General features: G+C 41.1%; 1 protein-coding gene across 1 annotated transcript in view; it reads right to left on the reverse strand.

Annotated features, from left to right (window-relative positions):
* Positions 1–968: 968 nt before the first annotated feature.
* The window catches only part of ptar1 (protein prenyltransferase alpha subunit repeat containing 1), a 32,918-nt gene continuing 14,513 nt past the window's right edge, over positions 969–19,373 (reverse strand). Inside the window, exons 4-7 of the mRNA XM_070887347.1 lie at positions 17,851–17,955; positions 9,537–9,750; positions 8,736–9,055; positions 969–5,937 (exon numbers count right to left, since the gene is read on the reverse strand). Of these exons, the coding sequence (XP_070743448.1) occupies positions 5,595–5,937; positions 8,736–9,055; positions 9,537–9,750; positions 17,851–17,955 (982 nt within the window). The 3' untranslated portion in view covers positions 969–5,594. The remainder of the gene's footprint in view (positions 5,938–8,735; positions 9,056–9,536; positions 9,751–17,850; positions 17,956–19,373) is intronic.

Genomic DNA, 19,373 nt, shown 5'->3' on the forward strand with positions numbered 1-19,373 from the left:
GCACAGAACGGTTGGGCCTAATAGCCTGTTTTTGTGCTATGCATTCTATGTATCTCATGACCTGGTTAGAACCATTGGATTGGAATGGTATATTAATCAGGTATGATGGTTTTCCCAAGTATATAGAATCATAGAATAGTGCGGCACTATTCGGCACATCGAGTCTGTGCCGGATCTTTTGAAGAGTAATCCAATTCGTCCCACACCCCGGCTCTTTTCCCATATCCCTGCAATTTTTTCTCCAGGTATTTATCTAATTCCTTTTGAAGGCTACTGTTGAATGTGTGTGTATAAAACCTGTCTAGACTTAAAAAATGATATGGAAATAGTTTTGTAGCAGCAAACACATTTTGTCTCAGCACCTCATTAGGATTTAGTCTTGCAAATAGGGGCAACAAGACAAATGATCTCATCAGTCCTCATGAATGATTTATGAAGAGGAGAATATTCTATCCCCTGCAGGGCTTCCTTCTCGCACACTGTACTATACTGTTTATTTTAATTAGAAAAGCAGGCATTTAGTAATAGTTCTATATTGGATTCTGTCAGTGAGGTGGTGATCACCAATCCTAACATTTTCTCAAAAAAAAAAATTTCTGCTTGTGTAGTAACTTGTGATGTTGCTTGTGACTCGAGCAGTTGTCTAAACCAGCACAACAATTTCCAAATTTCGGTCTTTCCAGAAATGTTTGTGAAACTAGGATTGCTAAAGCAGTAACTCCACTGGTTTGGCTTCACACCAGCCCAAGGACAGCTGTCGAATTCTTCAGTAGGTAGTAAGGATTGAAGAATAAGTTTTACAGAAGGGGCTTTAAAATACATAAAGATCCTGCCAAAGTTATTTAAAAAAATGTACAGGCAGGGTTGAACTGTGAGATCATTAGACCCCGCAAGCAGTTTTATGGTTTTAGCGTGACCAACAAAATATAATTACAACTGCTATTGTAGGATCAATAAAGTATCAACGCTTTAGGGTACAGTTCTGTAATACACAAATACAATTACGCATGAGGAAACTATTTCAAAAGCTTTTAGCAGATTACATGTTAAAGCACTCCCATAATTGCAACAAGGCCATTATTTACAAGTAGGTAAATTATACAGAGAACATTTTTATTAAAAGCATCTCCACTACAGAATAAATAAAAAGTTAATTTACAATCCAGCTCAATAACTACATCACTTTCTAAATATGGTTTTTAAATCCGTGTAGGTATAAAACATCTCTAACAATAAATAACAGATGCCACGACTATATAACAATACTAATTTTGACAGAGCAGCACTATAGCATTTTATGCCACTCAATGGCACAAACAAGATAGCTACAAGGAAGCCTCTTGCATAGGACTATTGTATTTTGAGGCTCCTTTCCACAGAATTTCCTGTCTTTCTAGTACTGGAACATGGCTAGCATGCAGCATTCCTAAAACATAAAGAGGTTGATTACATTTACCAAGACCCTAATGTAGGCAATTAGTAAAACTAAACTGATCTTCCTGGAAGCTTTTGCTCCAGTAGAGTAATTATTGGATGAAAATACAGACGAATTCATTCTTCAAAATGGAAAGTTGGTCAAAACAAGCTCTAAAACTATTTTCTTTCACCTCTCCCAAATTTTTTCACATGGATTTTTCTTCTCCAAAACTTCTCTCAGGGTTTAAGTACCAACGGGATCTGGGAGTGATTTGAGTGAAAGTTAAATTTTGTGTACTCTTGTAGATTAAGAAAAGTCCCCCTTCATTTTTGGTCCCCCACATGACACGATTCCCCGGTCTTTCGATTAGGCACTTTACAGCCTTCTGCACTCAACATACAGTTCAATCATTTCAGATCATAACCACTGCTCCCGGTTTTACAGAGAGCATGTGTTGGTAATGGTTCTACTGTTGCTATTTACAGGTCCTCAAGATCTATCTTTTGTTTCTTTACTTGTCCCATTACTACCTCCTTTGGCCTTGCATCATCATTTGTCATTTAATCTCTCCTGTCTTCATCCCAGACCTTCCTTTCCCTGCCTCACCTGTTACATCCCTAACTACTTCCAGTTCTGACAAAAATCTGTTTCTCTCTCCACAGATGCCATCTGACCAGCTGAGTGTTTTGCAGCATTTTCCATTTTTATTCCCGAGAGCCTGGGTTGGGCACTTGACTTATCTGCTTCAAACAGCCTAGGGGCAATTCAACTATTCATGTTCCCCTTCCTCCCTGCAGAGAAGTACCTGAACTATACTTGGCCCCTCTTTCCCCACGCCCATTCCCTGAACAGCAAAGCAAGGAGCAGGAATTTACTGTGTAGACAAGTGCGCTGTTACTACATTGTAAGACTTAACTAAAAAAAGTGCCCGTAATGTTCCCGAATTTCAGGTTTGTAGAAAATGTGTTAATTGAGTTTATATTTGGAGAAAAATAATAAATGGAACTCTGAATGCTAGCAAATGTTAAAAGCATAACACTGATGCACAGTACAATTAAGGTCACTAAAGACACATTAACTTTAGGGTGACCTTTCCAATATACAGGTAATGAATACTACAAAAGAAAACCTAAAATGAGTTACAATGAAAGTAAATCTGCTTTTTGAAGAGATTTGTGCACTATTTTTCAGCAACAACATTGCAAATATTATGCACAGGTTACTGCCATAAAGCTGCTAATATCTTAATTTCTTTACAGTACTGAGTTGTTTTTTTATATTGCTTCTTTATTTTAAAAGATCTGTACAAATAAAATCATCTTAACATTTTAATGTCTAGAGAAATTATAGAGAGGAGAACTGCATGATGTTGCTCACATTATCCAATGAAAGTCTGAAAGTCAAGTGGAAGGGTGTCTTAAAAAAAATTCTGAGATCCTCCTATAGATGCTCAGAACATATATTTGTAAAGGGGAAGTCCTGTAAAAACATTAGTGTTGGAGTGGAATAGTTGGCTATATACAGTCTTGTTTCAAGTAGCAATTCTATAGAACGGATGGCAACTCAACCACTCACAAACTACATTTGTTTAAAGTATGTACAGAGATATAGGCCTGCAGTAATGACGCACTAAATATGTTCATTATGTAGAAGATGCAAAACTTGCTGCACATCTACTGCATACTATTAGTGTTGTGAACAATATTAGTCGACCATATGTTTCTATTACACAGATGCAAACACTTGATTCTGCCATTTCACCAGCACTTCCTGCTAGGAATGTTGTACAGTTTTACTCTTACTACTTTGAGGAGATATAGGAACAGGAGTAGGGCATTTAGCCCCTTGAGCATGGTCCACAGCTGACCCAAGGATTTGCACTTTAAAAAAAAATACAAGTAATGTAATGGTCAACTTCAGATTATGCCTTTGTTTTGACCAATGCATGTAATAAATCAGACAATGAATATTGAATTTAAACAAAACTAGTTTACAGGTCGGATTGACTTTAAAATGGGCCGTATTTAACCTACACATTCATTTCAGCATAACTATCTTGTTCTGGTTTGATTTTACACTTCAACCCAAAAGCATCTGGAGGCAGTTGTCTCATACCTCCAGCACAATAGCTCGCGAGTGTTTTAATCATTAATCCGGTTATTGGAACTACTCTGTATGGTCTAATCCTTGCACAGGACAAAGGAAGCAAAGCCAGAATTGATCTGGTAAGCACAGTCACAACACTTGAGAACTTGCATTTGCTTATGTTTAAAATAAAATTATGCTTCCTTACTTAGGAATGGCCATTTTACAGTCATAAGGAAAAGACTGAGGATTTGAAGATATATTTGAAGTGTCTTGTAGACAAGATATGCTGCAACTGTATATCAATACTTACAGTACATACTTAAAATGGCGCAAAATAATACCAATATTGTTAAATGAACGTCTCTTCTTTCAAAGAATCTGAAATTCATTTTTTTTTAAAAAGCTCTTTGAGGAGTGAGAGTTCGGTCTTTTTCTTTTAAGTTGAAATATCAAGCATTACTGGATTCAACTAACTCCAAACAAACTGGATTCAATAACATTTTAGAGATCAATTATGTAAATTTAAGGCAAATGGCAAAAGAACTAGAGGGGGAAACGAGGAAAATTATTTTAATATAAACACAGTTATTATCTGGAATGCACTGCCAAAAAGGGAATTGGATAAATACTTACTGGGAAGAAATTTGCAGGGGGAGTGGGACTAATTGGATAGCTCTTTCAAAAGAGCCAGCGCAGGCACGATGGGCCGAATGGCCTCCTTCGGTGCTGTATCATTCTATAATTCTTCCATGTCAGTTTACTGTATTAAGATATTATGGGGGTAGAAGAGAAGGAAAGAGAGCAGATGACAACCATTCCTTGTTATTTACCCATTTTGGAACCTTCATTTAAGCTGGTTAAAATATCCACTGAAACAAGTGATCGATCACCAGTGCACATCTTAATTTCTTGCAAGATTCTTAAGTTTTCCTATTCATTGGCCAGAATTCATGTCACTTAAAAAGTGACGGTAATCAAGTCCACAGCTTAATGTCACACCATCCCTTTATTCAATAATTTTTTTTTTTTTAAAACTGCATCACCTTCGATCAAGTCTCGCTTTGAACAAGATCAGCTATGCTAGCCTTAAGGCCAGTAGCAAAAATGTGCATTTTATTAAAAAAGTGAAATTGGAGACTTGTATACCAACCACAATCTGATACAACACTCGCACCACAGTAGCCAGCAGTATATTCTGTTCCAGAAGGAAGCACTCGCTTTTCATTGCGCTGCTGTAACAGATTACCTGAAAAATGCAACTTTACTGTACATACCTCAAAATAACTAAACACCAACTTGATACACAGGGAGATGACAATTAAGGAAAGTCATATCTGAATTGGATTAAATGGAAGAAATAGGAGCAAAGATACTCCACAGCAACAGGGAATCAGCGACTTCGCAGATATTTGTACACACCATGGAGTCAACTTTTTCAATTAGTGCTACATATTATTCACAAGGCAAATAAGGTTATAAATTCAGCAGCACAAGTAGGGTTTGCAGTTTCATCTTGCATCCCTACTTGTTTAATCGGTTTGATTAACTCCTGAACAATAACCATTCTTTATCCTGAATATAAATTGTGCAGTGATAATTTTAAACTAAAATGTTGCAGAACTAGCAGGGAGTAGACTGAAATTTTAAAATCATCGGAAGTCTAATTTCCTGGAGGGTAGTTAGGAAAAATAATTGACATTTTCGCAGTTTCAATTGTATTTACAATCCATTAGTTGATAATTTATGCATATATAAAATGGATAATGCACAAGTGTATATTTTTCAAATGGAAATTGAGAGACATGAATAAAAGTCCCTAACATTGAAATTTGAAAATCAGCTGGAGTTTGTAACATCCCAGTTTGCAGACTTTTTCTTCAAGTTTATTTCTGTGTAATAAGCTTCCACAAATGTAGCTTTTTAAAAAATAAAGTGAGGATTAGTTCCAGTTAATACCCCCTTTAATTTGGATTCAACATACTGAATGTTCCCTTACCAAAGGTGCCATGCAACATAGGTGCTCAAAACAGAATATCATTGTTAGGGAGCTGGATTTAAGACCAACTTAAATACATTTGAACTCTCGCAACTACTGACCTATAACTGTGTCTAACCACTTCCTGTAAGCAGTAGCAAATCTGGCTTGCTCCGAGTTAGTGCAACCCGCTAGGATTGCATCAATGAAGCGGTGTTCTTCCAGCAAACTGTGCAAGTCTAGCGAAGGGCCACGTTTCAAACGTTTGGTCTCCTGGGTGTAGCCTTGCTTGGCCGAGTCTGCCGCACCACCATCGACATCCATGCCTTGACAGGAGTAACTGCCTGCAGTGGCCATCTGCAAATTGTTCACCGTTCCATCACCCCTGTTGCTGGAGTCAGATGAGATCTGGAGACGCTCTCTGTTCCAGCAATACCAAAGGTAAAACACACACCTCCTGGGTAAAAAAACATAAGGTAGAGAAACTGATGCTTATAGCTGCTTACATCCAACAGTAAATATAACTTATCATTTATGACAACAAGCTGCACTTTTAACATAGTAAAATGTCCCAAGGCGCTTCACCGGAGTGATTATCAAACAAAATTGGACACTGAGGCACATGAGATATTAGGACAGGTGGTCACGGAGGTAGGTTTTATGGAGGAGAGAGAAGTAGACTGGCAGAGAGGTTTATGGAGGGAATTCGAGAGTTTAGGGCCTAGGTAGCTGAAGGCACGGCCTCCAATGGCAGAGCGATGGAAATCGGGGATGTGCAAGTGGGCACAATTTAAAACTGGATAGATTTTACATTAATATCTTTGCTGGGTGACTGGAAAATATCGGTTTCAAACTACCACATAAAATTATAAACAATACAGATTAAGACCAAACCAAATGACATCTTGGTAGAAACTGAACAGCATTAGTACTGACGGTTGAGTGTTAATTTTTTTTAAAAATATACTTCCGTATTAGAAAGAAATCAGAATACAGCAAAATCAACATTAAATGGGAGTTGTCCCATTACCACCCTCTTTGTCTTGTACCATCCTTTTTCATGTAATCATTCTTGCCTTCCACCCTATCACAGACCTTCCCCTTTGTTTTTTCTCCTCTTTTCCCTCTCCCCCTTTTTCCCTGCCTCTACTTGCTTATAAACTCTAAAATCTCTAACATCTTTCAGTTCTGACGAAAGGTCATTGATCTGAAACATTAACTCGGTTTTTCTCTCCACAGATGCTACCTGACCTGCTGAGTATTTCTAGCATTTTCAGATTTCCAGCATCCGCGGTATTTCGCTTTTGATTAAATGGATTCCATTTGGGACCGAACTTGCTGCAACACTATCCTATCAAAAACGATTATAACCCAAGATAGTCTGCTTTATCCATGCAAAGTTTCTCACTTTCAGATAAAATATTTCAGTAAACGTTACCAGTCAGCGGGGCCCTTTTAGCGAGTTTTAAAAAAAAATTAATGTGGGCGTCGCTGACAAGGCCAGCATTTATTGCCCAACCCTAATTGCCCTCGAGCAGGTGGTGGTGAGCCGCCTTCTTGAACTGCTGCAGTCCGTGAAGTGAAGGTACTCCTACAGTTGTGTCAGGGAGGGAGTTCCACAATTTTGACCCAGCGACAAAGGAACGGCAATATATTTCCAAGTCAGGATGGTGTGCAACATGGAGGGGAACTTGCAGGTGATGGTGTTCCCATGCGCCTGCTGCCCATGTCCTTCTAAGTGGTAGAGATCGTGGGTTTTGGAGGTTACTGTTTCATCCACATAGAGAACCCATTGAATTCAACTAAAAACTCTTGTGGTTCATAATACAGTTCAAGAGTTTAAACTGTGCAAGAGTGGGAATAGGCTGGATGTTGACAGTTCTAGAGAGTAGTGAGCCTCTGGAATGTGTTGCCAGGTGATGTGGTGGGTGCATCATATAGAAGGTAAGTGGGTTTATACTTGATCCGTGTGATCTCCTGAACTGGTTTCGATGGCCTGAGGGGGATTGGGGTCGGAGAGGAATTTAACAGTATTTTTCCCTTATTGGCCCTGTTTTTTTTGGCATTTCCCAAGAGATTATATGGCTGTGAGGAAGTGAAAAAGTAGTGTTTTGCCGTGATGATCCAGCCATCGTGTTGTGGGCCAGACTGGATGGATCAGCTCGTCTTTTCCTGCCTGTCAATTTTGTATGTTCACAAGAGACCAGTTATGGCCCCTTTCCCTGGATGTGTGATTTGCAGAAGTGATGTTGTTTTGTACATCTCAGGTCTCCCAGGAGGGGGGGCTAGGGTTTCAGGTGGATTGTTTGGAAATAAGGCTATCACAGTCTCTACAAAATATGTGAAAGGGACTCCAATTGAAACATCGTTCCTTTCATTTTTCTCCCAGCCTTCACTTAGCAGCTGTCCAGGATTGCAGATACATAACCAGGGGCATGCCATGTAAAGAACTGCAGGAAGAGAGTTGTAGACAACATATATGCTACAACTATAGACCGAGATTTGCAGTATGTACTTAAAATGGTGCAATATTATTGAGAGAACCTTTCTCCTTAAGAATCTGAAATTCAAGTTTATGCTCTCTTTGGGGAATGCAAGTTCTGTTTTTTTCCCCCATACGTTGAAATAACAAGCTGCATTACTGGATTCAGAGACCAACAAGCTCGTTCAGGATTAGTGGCGCAAATGGTAGTGTTCAAATGATGTCAATTTAAGGCAAGCTGCAAAAGAGCCAGAGGGGAGATGGAGAATTTTTGTTTTTAAAATGTAGCAAGTTGTTGCAATCGTCTGAAAGGGCGGTGGATGCAGATTCAACAGTAACTTTCAAAAGGGAATTGGATAAATACTTGGAAGAGGAAATATTTGAATGGCAATGGGAACGAGCGTGGAGGGGGGGGGGGGGAAAGAGAAAGGGGGGGGTGGGGGGTTACTAAAGCTCCTTCAGAGAAGTGGCACAGGCACGATGGGCCGAATGGCCTCCTTCTGTGCTGCATGATTCTATGAGACCAGGGATCCATCATTCTGTGGTGCAGCATGTTGGATTGCTTAGTGTGGCCTTCAAAAGTTAATGAAAAATATTGGTTCAAGGTAACCAGTGTTAGTTTGTTAGTTTAGCACCATCTAGTGGCATTGCTCAAAGCTACAATTCTGGTTAGGAAATACTGTATTCCCCCTCTCCCCTCCTATAGCCATAACCTCCAAAAGGAAATTAAATGCATAAAAAAAAGAGGGTATAGTTCACATCAGTCAGTTTACCTGTGACACCAGAGAGCCTCGTGGCCTGGGTACGACTCAATGAGGTCGGTGCAAAGCTCCATTTCCTCTTCAATCATGAGTGGTACATCTGCAGTATGTGCCTCTACAGATGCACTTTCTTCCTTCATGTGTGCGGGAAGACTGGCACGATGGTCTTTATTGGAAGGTTTCCTCATGAATGCCCCAGTGTTTGTCACAGCTGCGCTTCTAGAATTGCCCGCCACAGACTTCAGCAGGAACTGACGGTAATGGAAACCGCTATGGTCAGATACGTGGGTGGACACCCAGTACTTGGTATTGGACAATTCATCGAGAAGAATCTGGGGCAAATGTACAGCAAGTATTAAACAAGGTATTCGACTCCCATAAACAAATGGAACAGGCTAGGTCTCTTCTTTAGAAAAAAAAGAGGCCAGCTTGATAGGAATCTTTAAAATAATGAACAGATTCAATAGGGTAGACCTAGAGATGTTTCTGCTGGGAGGGCCGGGGGGGGGCGGGGAGGAACCAAAACTAAGGGCCATAAGATAGTCACTAATAATTCCAATAGGGAATTCAGGAGAAACCTCTTTACCCAGAGAGAGTGGTTAGAACTCGCTACCACTGGGAGTGGTTGAGGCAAATAGCATAGATCGATACAAGGAGAAGCTAGATAAGCACATGAGGGAGAAAATAGAAGGTTGTATTGATGGGGTGAGATGAAGAGGGGTGGCTCGTCTGGGGCATAAACCAGTTAGGCCAAAGGGCCTGTTTCTGTGCTGTAAATATTTTATACTTTGTAAGAAGGATTACCGAGCGTACCTTAAGATTGCACTTTGCCACGTGCTGCAGGACCCAGATGCGATGGGACCAGGCATTATAATTACTTGGATACCTTCCAGCAGCTGCAGAGCAGACAGCCATCTCATCCTGGATTATTCGATGCATTTGTTCAGTTGATACCATTCCCAAGTTACCGTTACTCCTCGAATGCGGAAGACAAATTCCCTGAACGACCTTCTGAAATACCCAGCGTCTTTTACGAAATAAAATGACACACCCATTAGAGATCAGACAGGCATAGTGCGAACTTATCCTCAAAGAAAAAAGATAATGCATACCACATGCACCAGCAAGATAGCTACTCTCCTGCTAAAAATGAGGAGATACATTTTGGTAGGAAGAATGAGAAGAGACAATGCAAGCTAAATGGTACAATTTTAAGAGGGGTGCAGGAATAGAAAGACCTGGGGGGGTGTTTGTGCACAAATATTTAAAGGTGGCAGGACAGGTTAACAAGCAGTTCATAAAGCATATGGGATCCTGGATTTTATAAATAGAAGCATAGAATACAAAAGCCAGGAAGTTATGATAAACCTTTATAAATCACTGGTTAGGCCCCAGCTGGGAGTATTGGCCCCAAGTTTCCACATGATTTGCTCCTGATTTTTAGGAGCAACTGGTGGAGAACGGAGTATCTTAGAAATCGGAATTCTCCACATTTAAGTTTTCTGCAGTTCTAGTCAGGTAGAACAGTTTCACTTTTGAACAGAATTTTTTTTTCAAAAGGGGGCGTGTCCCGGCCACTGACACCTGATTTGAAAGTTTCCACAGTGAAAACGTACTCCAAACTAACTTAGAATGGAGCAAGTGAAGATTTTTGTAGGCTTGAAAAAACCTTGTCTACACATTAAAAAATCAGGCGCAGGTTACAAATTAGGCGTCGGGAACGAGGTGGGGGGTGGGGGGGGAGGGAAGTCATTAAATTCTACAATAAATCCTTAGTTATACTTATACAAATATTATACAAATAAATCCAACCTGAATAAAAATTTATAAGCAAAGAAAAGATTAAATAAACCATGTTCCTACCTGTGTGAAAGTGCTTCAAGGTAGGTCTTTCAGGCAGCGGTTTGCCGTCAGGACCGACCGACGGCAGGGGGAGAAAGCTGCAAGAAGCCTCATTACTTGAGGCAGCGGTTTGCCGTCGGGACCGACCGACGGCAGGGGGAGAAAGCTGGAAGAAGCCTCATTACTTGAGGCAGCGGTTTGCCGTCGGGACCGACCGACGGCAGGGGGAGAAAGCTGGAAGAAGCCTCAGTGCTGATCATGGAAGGGCAATGTGGTTTTATTAAAAAATGTTAAAAATGGAACAGCTACAAAGAATTTGAATAGTCTCAAACAAGTGCATGTGTCCCATTTATCACAGTCTATCTTTAATTACAGAATGCACTCCCTCACACACAGAAATATCAAGAAAATTAAAATGCAAGCCTTTGCAAGGGTTCAATAAACAAATTTTCACTTTTTCTGCAGCACTTTTTAAAATGGCCGAGTGCCAATGTTTACTTCAGACTGCGCGTGCGCGAACGCTCCAACGCGCACGCGCAGGGTTGCCGGCACCAAAAAAACTCATTTAAACTGTACCCGCCCCCTCCCACTTACAAAGTGGTAGGCTCCACCCCCTGTGCGCCACGCCAAGCAGACATCGAGCTGTAAGGCGCTCGTGAATACCGCTTTTTTTTTTCCGGGCGCCGTTTTCGCCGCGTAAAACGGGCACCCGGCTCGGAGGGGCGCCTGTTTTGCCGCGTGTGGAAACTTGGGGCCATTGTGTCTAATTGTGTCTAATTCTGGGCAGCACACTTTAGGAAGGACGTGAAGGCTTTGGAAAGGGTACAGAAGAGGTTTACGAGAATGGTTCCCGGGATGAAGGATTACAGTTACGTGGATAGACTCAAGAAGCTGGGAACTGTTTTCCTTAGAGCAAAGAAGGTTCAGAGGAGATTTTCAGGGCGCAGATTTAAGGTGATTAACATAGAAAATAGGTACAGAAGGCCATTTAGCCCTTCGAGCCTGCACCACCATTAAATATGATCATGGCTGATCATGCAACTTCACTACCCCATTCCTGCTTTCTCTCCATATCCCTTGATCCCTTTAGCTGTAAGGGCCACATCCATCTCCCTTTTGAATATATCTAATGAACTGGCCTCAACAACTTTCTGTGGTAGAGAATTCCACAGGTTCACAATTTTCTGAGTAAAGAAGTTTCTCCTCATCTCGGTCCTAAATGGCTTACCCCTTATCCTTAGACTGTGACCCCTGGTTCTGGACTTCCCCAACATCGGGAACATTCTTCCTGCATCTAACCTGTCTAATTCCGACAGAATTATATATGTTTCTATGAGATGCCCTCTCATTCTTCTAAATTCCAGTGAATATAAGCCTAGTCAATCCAGTCTTTCTTCATATATCAGTCCTGCCATCCCAGGAATCAGTCTGGTGAACCTTCGCTGCACTCCCTCAATAGCAAGAATGTCCTTCCTCAGATTAGGAGACCAAAACTGTACACAATATTCAAGGTGTGGCCTCACCAAGGCCTTGTATAGCTGCAGTAAGACCTTCCTGCTCCTATACTCAAATCCCATCACTATGAAGGCCAACATGCCATTTGCCTTCTTCGCCGCCTGCTGTACCTGCATGCCACATTTCAATTTCAATGACTGATGTACCATGACACCCAGGTCTCGTTGCACCTCCCTTTTCCTAATCTGTCATCATTCAGATAATATTCCACCTCCCTGTTTTTGCCACGAAAGTGGATAACCTGAAATTTATCGACATTATACTGCATCTGTCATGCATTTGCCCACTCACCTAACCTGTCCAAGTCACCCTGCAGTCTCTTAGCATCCTCCTCACAGCTCACACTGCCATTCAGCTTACTGTCATCTGCAAACTTGGAGATATTACATTCAATTCCTTTGTCCAAATCATTAATATATGTTGTAAATAGCTGGGGGCCCAGCACTGAACCTTGCGGTACCCCACTAGTCACTGCCTGCCATTCTGAAAAGGACCCGTTTACTCCTACTCTTTGCTTCCTGTTTGCCAACCAGTTCTCTATCCACGTCAATACATTACCCCCAATACCATGTGCTTTAATTTTGCACACTAATCTCTTGTGCGGGACCTTGTCAAAAGCCTTTTGAAAGTCCAAATACACCACATCCATTGGTTCCCCCTTGTCCACTCTACTCCTTACATCCTCAAAAAATTCTAGAAGATTTGTCAAGCATGATTTCCCCTTCATAAAGGATCTTTAAGGATCATTTGCCAATCTATTCTAGCCAATTCACGTCTCATACCACCGAAGTTACCTTTCTTTAAGTTCAGGACTCTAGTGTCTAAATTAATTGTGTCACTCTCCATCTTAAATGAAGAATTCTACCATATTATGGTCACTCTCCCCCAAGGGGCCTCGCACAATAAGATTGCCAATTAATTCTCTCTCATTACACAAGACCCAGTATAGGATGGCCAGCTCTCTAGTTGGTTCCTCGACATATTGGTCTAGAAAACCATCCTTTATACACTCCAGGAAATCATCCTCCATCGTATTGCTACCAGTTTGGTTAGCCCAATCTATATGTAGATTAAAGTCACCCATAGTAACTGCTGTACCTTTATTGCATGCATCCTTAATTTCCTGTTTGATGCCATCCCCAACCTCACTACTACTGTTTGGTGGTCTGTACACAACCTCCACTAGCGTTTTCTGCCCCTTTGGTGTTCCGCAGTTCTACCCATACAGATGCCACATCATAGAAACATACAAAATAGGTGCAGGAGTAGGCCATTCGGCCCTTCGAACCTGCACCACCATTTGATAAGATCATGGATGATCATTCCCTCAGTACCCCGTTCCTGCTTTCTCTCCATACCCCTTGATCCCTTTAGCCATAAGGGCCATATCTAACTCCTTCTTGAATATATCCAATGAACTGGCCTCAACAACTCTCTGCGGCAGGGAATTCCACAGGTTAACAATTCAGTGAAGAAGTTCCTCCTCATCTCAGTCCTAAATGGCCTACCCGTTATCCTAAGACTGTGTCCCCTGGTTCTGGACTTCCCCAACATCGGGAACAATCTACCCGCATCTGACCTGTCCCATCCCATCAGAATCTTGTATGTTTCGTTAAGATCCCCTCTCATTCTTCTAAACTCCAATGTATAAAGGCCCAGTTGATCCAGTCTCTCCTCATATGTCAGTCCGGCCATCCCGGGAATCAGTCTGCTGAACCTTCGCTGCACTCCCTCAATGGCAAGAACGTCCTTCCTCAGATTAGGAGACCAAAATTGAACACAATATTCCAGGTGTGGCCATACCAAGGCCCTGTACAACTGCAGTAAGACCTCCCTGCTCCTCTACTCAAATCCCCTCGCTATGAAGGCCAACATGCCATTTGCCTTCTTTACCACCTGCTGCACCTGTATGCCAACTTTCAATAACTGATGAACCATGACACCCAGGTCTCGTTGCACCTCCCCTTTTCCTAATCTGCCACAATTCAGATAATATTCTGTCTTCGCGTTTTTGCCCCCAAAGTGGATAACCTCACATTTATCCACATTATACTGCATCTGCCATGCATTTTCCCACTCACCTAACCTGTCTAAGTCACCCTGCAGTCTCTTAGCATCCCCCTCACAGCTCACACCGACACCCAGTTTAGTGTCATCTGCAAACTTGGAGATATTACATTTAATTCCTTCATCCAAATCATTAATGTATATTGTAAAGAGCTGTGGTCCCAGCACTGAGCCCTGCAGCACTCCACTAGTCACTGCCTGCCATTCTGAAAAGGACCAGTTTATCCCGACTCTCTGCTTCCTGTCTGCCAACCAGTTCTCTATTCACATCAGTATATTACCCCCAATACCATGCGCTTTAATTTTGCACACCAATCTCTTGTGTGGGACCTTGTCAAAAGCCTTTTGAAAGTCCAAATACACATCCACTGGTTCTCCCTTGTCCACTCTACTAGTTAAATCCTCAAAAAATTCTAGAAGATTTGTCAAGCATGATTTCCCTTTCATAAATCCACGCTGACTTGGACCGATCCTGTCATTGCTTTCCAAATGCGCTGCTATTGCATCCTTAATAATTGATTCCAATATTTTCCCCACCACTGATGTCAGGCTAACCGGTCTATAATTACACGCTTTCTCTCTCCCTCCATTTTTAAAAAGCGGTGTTACATTAGCTACCCTCCAGTCCATAGGAATTGATCCCGAGTCGATAGACTGTTGGAAAATGATCACCAATGCATCCACTATTTCTAGGGCCACTTCCTTAAGTACTCTGGGATGCAGACTATCAGGCCCTGGGGATTTATCGGCCTTCAATCCTATCAATTTCCCGGCTAATAAGGATATCCTTCAGTTCCCCCTTCTCACTAGACCCTCAGTCCCCTAGTACTTTCGGAGGGTTATTTGTGTCTTCCTCCGTGAAGACAGAACCAAAGTATCTGTTCAACTGGTCTGCCATTTCTTTGTTCCCATGCTAATGTCCTTCCTTACTATTGCATTAATTTCCTCTTTAACCAGGAACGCTACCCCACCTACTTTTCCTTTCTGTCTATCCTTCCTAAATGTTGAATACCCCTGGATGTTGAGTTCCCAGCCTTGGTCACCCCGGAGCCATGTCTCCATAATCCCAATTATATCAGATCCGTTAACAGCTATCTGCGCAGTTAATTCATCCACCTTATTCCGATTAGAACCAGAAGTGAGATAAAAGTGGTTAGGATTTGGAATGCACTGCTTGATATATATTTAATAGTAGCCTTCAAAAGGCAATTGGATAAATACTTCAAGGGGAAAAAAATTATAGGGATTTGAGGAAAGAGCTGGGAGGTGGCATTAACCGCATGACTCTTCGAAAGAGCCAGCGCAGACTCCGATGGGCCGAATGGCTTCCTTCTGTGCTGTACTATTCTAGGATTCGATGTGCTCAATTTTTAGTGCCATAATTAAGACTCATTTTAAAAATAGAACAAAACATTTTAAAATATAGATTTATACTGTACAAATTTAAAATCTTGCATCAGTCTCTTCCAGTCAACATTTTCCATTATATCTTTCCAGATCCACATTTATAGATAGACACTATCCATGTAAACTTGTCACACTGTAGTTGCACTCTACCCCCACAATGGTGAGAAGATGCAATTACAATGTGACACATTTCTGTAAGCAGTTTCCATTAGAGACATAGCAATTCATAATGAAAGCATAAAAATAAGGACAAAATGTACAATTTTATAAAATGGTGGCTGAATTATATCTGCACACCGTGGCCCAAATTAGCTCCAGGCTCTAATTCTGCTGGGCGCAACTAGTGTATGATAATTTTACATATAGTTTCCATTATAATTGGAAAATCTGGACATGAAGTGTATACAGATGCAATGTGGACAATAATTTAAGTAAATGCCGAGCGAATAGTGCGTAGGACTGCCCAAATCGGGCAATATCTTTATTTGTCCAACAATTGTACCGCTACATAAACTGAATTTTAAAGTAAAGAAAAAAGTTACATTCTTCACAGAAAAATAATGGAAGTAAGGTGGTGATTTAAGATCCAATGAACTGAAAAGAGCCACCTTGCCTTTCATACATCCTTCAAAATAGACAATTGGGTCAGCCATTTTTACAAGACGTTAGTAGAGATGACTAGCTCAGTGTCGCAAACAACAGGATCTTAACTGCTGGACGATGACCATGGATAGCCTCAGGTTAAAGGAAAAATGTGCGTCTCTTTAAAAAAAAAAAGTCAGTCAAGCCTTTGAAACAAAGGGTAAGTGATTTAATTTGGTCCCCCTCCCCCAACAAAATGATAAAATATATTAAAGTTCCAAAACATTTATCTAGGGAAGTGTTTTAACCATGGTCTTCATTTAACTGGTTCAAATGAAGAGCTTTAATTATCAGGAATTATCAGGGCCAGATTGATCTCCAGGATTTGACCCACCCCACTCCAATTTCGTCCAGGGCTTTAATTTTTTTCCCTCTCCCAGATCATCACGTGGTTTGGGGTAGGGTGGGGAGTCTATATCTTGATACACAAGATATCAATTGTATGGGACAGGTTGGTTGAACCAGAGGGTATTTTTATGTCCATTATTGTTCATATCCACTGGATTATACCTATCTTAATCCACAGTGTTAACATTTACAAAGTAGAACTATAGAAACAGTTGCACTTCAATTATAGCTCATAATATTGCAAAAAAAAAGGTTAGTTTGAGGTCAGGTTTGAGACAAAGGAACGTAGCGGAGCCCAACATCAGTGCAGAATGGAACATACAGGGGCTGATCTTAGAAGTGGATGATGCTGTGTCAATTGCAGGCATATGGAGTTGGGTCACAGATCAGCCATGAGGCTTGAGGGGCTAAATGGCCTACTCCGGTTGCTACGTTGCTTCCTATTCCTAATTGAAGCACATAGATATTCTTAACTTAATGAGGTGGTGTTTTCAGCTTAGATGTGAAAGAATATTACTTGAATGCATTGTTACAAACTTAGCTTAATCGGTTATGTTGGTCAGGGAGAGAAAGGAATTAGTTAACATCCTCTTCCTGCCCGCATTAGTTAGCTTTAGTGAGCAACAAATGAATCTAAAATTAGTTTTTTCTAAAGCAATTTTCAATGGAAAGTAACCTCAAAACATTCCAACAATGACACCTTGCTTATGTACGAGGCACGACACTGAGCATTGGAGCATAAAGTCTGAGCATGACAGAGTGGGAAATAAAACCCATTCAATTCATACTCAGTTCACTTCCCAATTTAAACAGTGCAAGCAGAGGATGTAGAACCCCTGTTTTGGGAGGTGTGGGGGGAGGGGGCGGGGGGTAAGGAGGGAGGAAGGAACTGGAAAAGCAATAGAAGAGTCATATATCTGGGCACTAGCCAATTCCACCTGGTGAAAACACTTCTTCACACAAAAGGTGGCAGAAGTGCAAACCTCACTCCCACAAAAAGTAGATGCCTGCTCAATTAATAATTTTAAAATTGGAGGTCGATACGATTTTTGCTAGCCAAAGGGTAGTAAAGGATATGGAACCAAGGCGGGTAAGTGAAGTTAAGATACAAATCAGCCATGATCCAATCTGATGTCCATCAAGCTTGTATGGTGCTTGAGAAAAGTTCCATTAGCAATCACTAAAATAGTCTGTGATACATCAAAACACAGTCACTGATCAAGGCAACGCTTTATTTCATTTGACCTGAAACAGTTTAAGCAAAGTGCCACAAAAAAAACACTGCACAAGGGGTTAATTTACAAACCTGTGAATCCAAGTTTCTGGGCTTTTAGGGAACTTTGTTAAGGCCAATTTTCCGAGGTACAAGTCCTTAAGTGGATCTAAAGCTCCCAACTGTACAAGTTCCTTTCTGGAAAATATTTCAATATCATTCTCTCATGGTGTTAAGTGAAGCAGATTCCAGTTATTAAATCAGGCAAAGCAAAAAAAAGTACTCATTTGACAAGTGTGTTTTAGATAAATTAAGCACTCAAATACCAATTACAACGTCAGCAAACTCATTTTAATTAGCAATATTAAACATGTATGTCAGTATTTTATACACACACACACGGGAGGAGCCAGTGCCCAATTTCACTACGCAGTCTATTGGTCAGTGTTGGACTAGGGTGTAGCTCACTTGCTAAGCGGAGAGGGTGGTTTCAATGCTCGTCACGACTGGCTTTAAAGTTTTGTTATGAAGTTGGTTCCGGCCATTATACTGAAACTGACCCAAGAACGCCTTGCAGTGCTAATAACACTGCTCAGAGCAGCTGAATCAGAGCAAGTTTCAAGTTGTCGAATCATACAGCACAGACGGAGGCCATTCGGCCCAACGCGCCTGCTCTTTGAAAGAGCTACCCAATTAGTTTACAGTCTTCTGACGTACAAAATTTAGCACTGAATTTATGACACTATCATTACTGCCTTGGAACTCCTGGTCAACACTCCATTATCCTTCACCTATCCAAATGACCTAAATTTTGGTGAGCCAACTACAATGAAAAAAGAGTCTTGAAATTGAGCAGAAGGGTTAAAAGTTGTCCTCGGTGAATAGACCGATGCACAGACATGGAACGGCCTATGTTCGATGCTCAATCTGTGCTTGTTTAGCTGTGCATTGCCAGAGAGCCACTCACCATCCCAGGATTTAGGAAAGACAAAATAGTTCAGCTATCCACTCCTGAATGCTCGCCAGCAAGCCAGGCTGGGCGTGTGCTTATGTGGATGGTAGGTTTGGACAGGAGCTGTTTCCACTAGGATACCTCCTGGATTAAACAGCCTCCAGACAATTACCAGCTAGGCTCACATCTGAAGGGGAGGGTAAACTGACAAGAAACAAAAAACAGAGGAATTAAAAAAAAATAATAATTAAATAAATAAAAAAGTTAAAAGCTGTCCTCTCAAACTGGCATGGTTACACAATATCTGGTATCTGTATCTGCACACTCTCATTCACAAGATACACATGGCGGTCTAGATTTTAAAACAGTTCATGACATTTAGAAAAGACAGGCAATTTAATCCACAATATTTGGGGAGGAAAAAACAAACGAGAAAGATGCACAGATAAAAGCACATTAAACTTGAAGCTACTGAACACTCAAGAGATGCCAACAATCTGCACTTTCCTGGAAGTGTTTGGATTTGATCTCAGCTGCTAACAAGTCAAATCCTTGTTTTCAAATCCCTCCATGGCTTCGTTGCTCCCCATCTCTAATCTGCTCCAGCCCTACAACCTTCCAAGATCTCTGCATTCCAACAATTCTCTCCTCTTGTGCACCCTCG

Source organism: Pristiophorus japonicus, chromosome 1 (genome assembly GCF_044704955.1).
Source record: "Pristiophorus japonicus isolate sPriJap1 chromosome 1, sPriJap1.hap1, whole genome shotgun sequence".
NCBI lineage: Eukaryota > Metazoa > Chordata > Chondrichthyes > Pristiophoridae > Pristiophorus > Pristiophorus japonicus.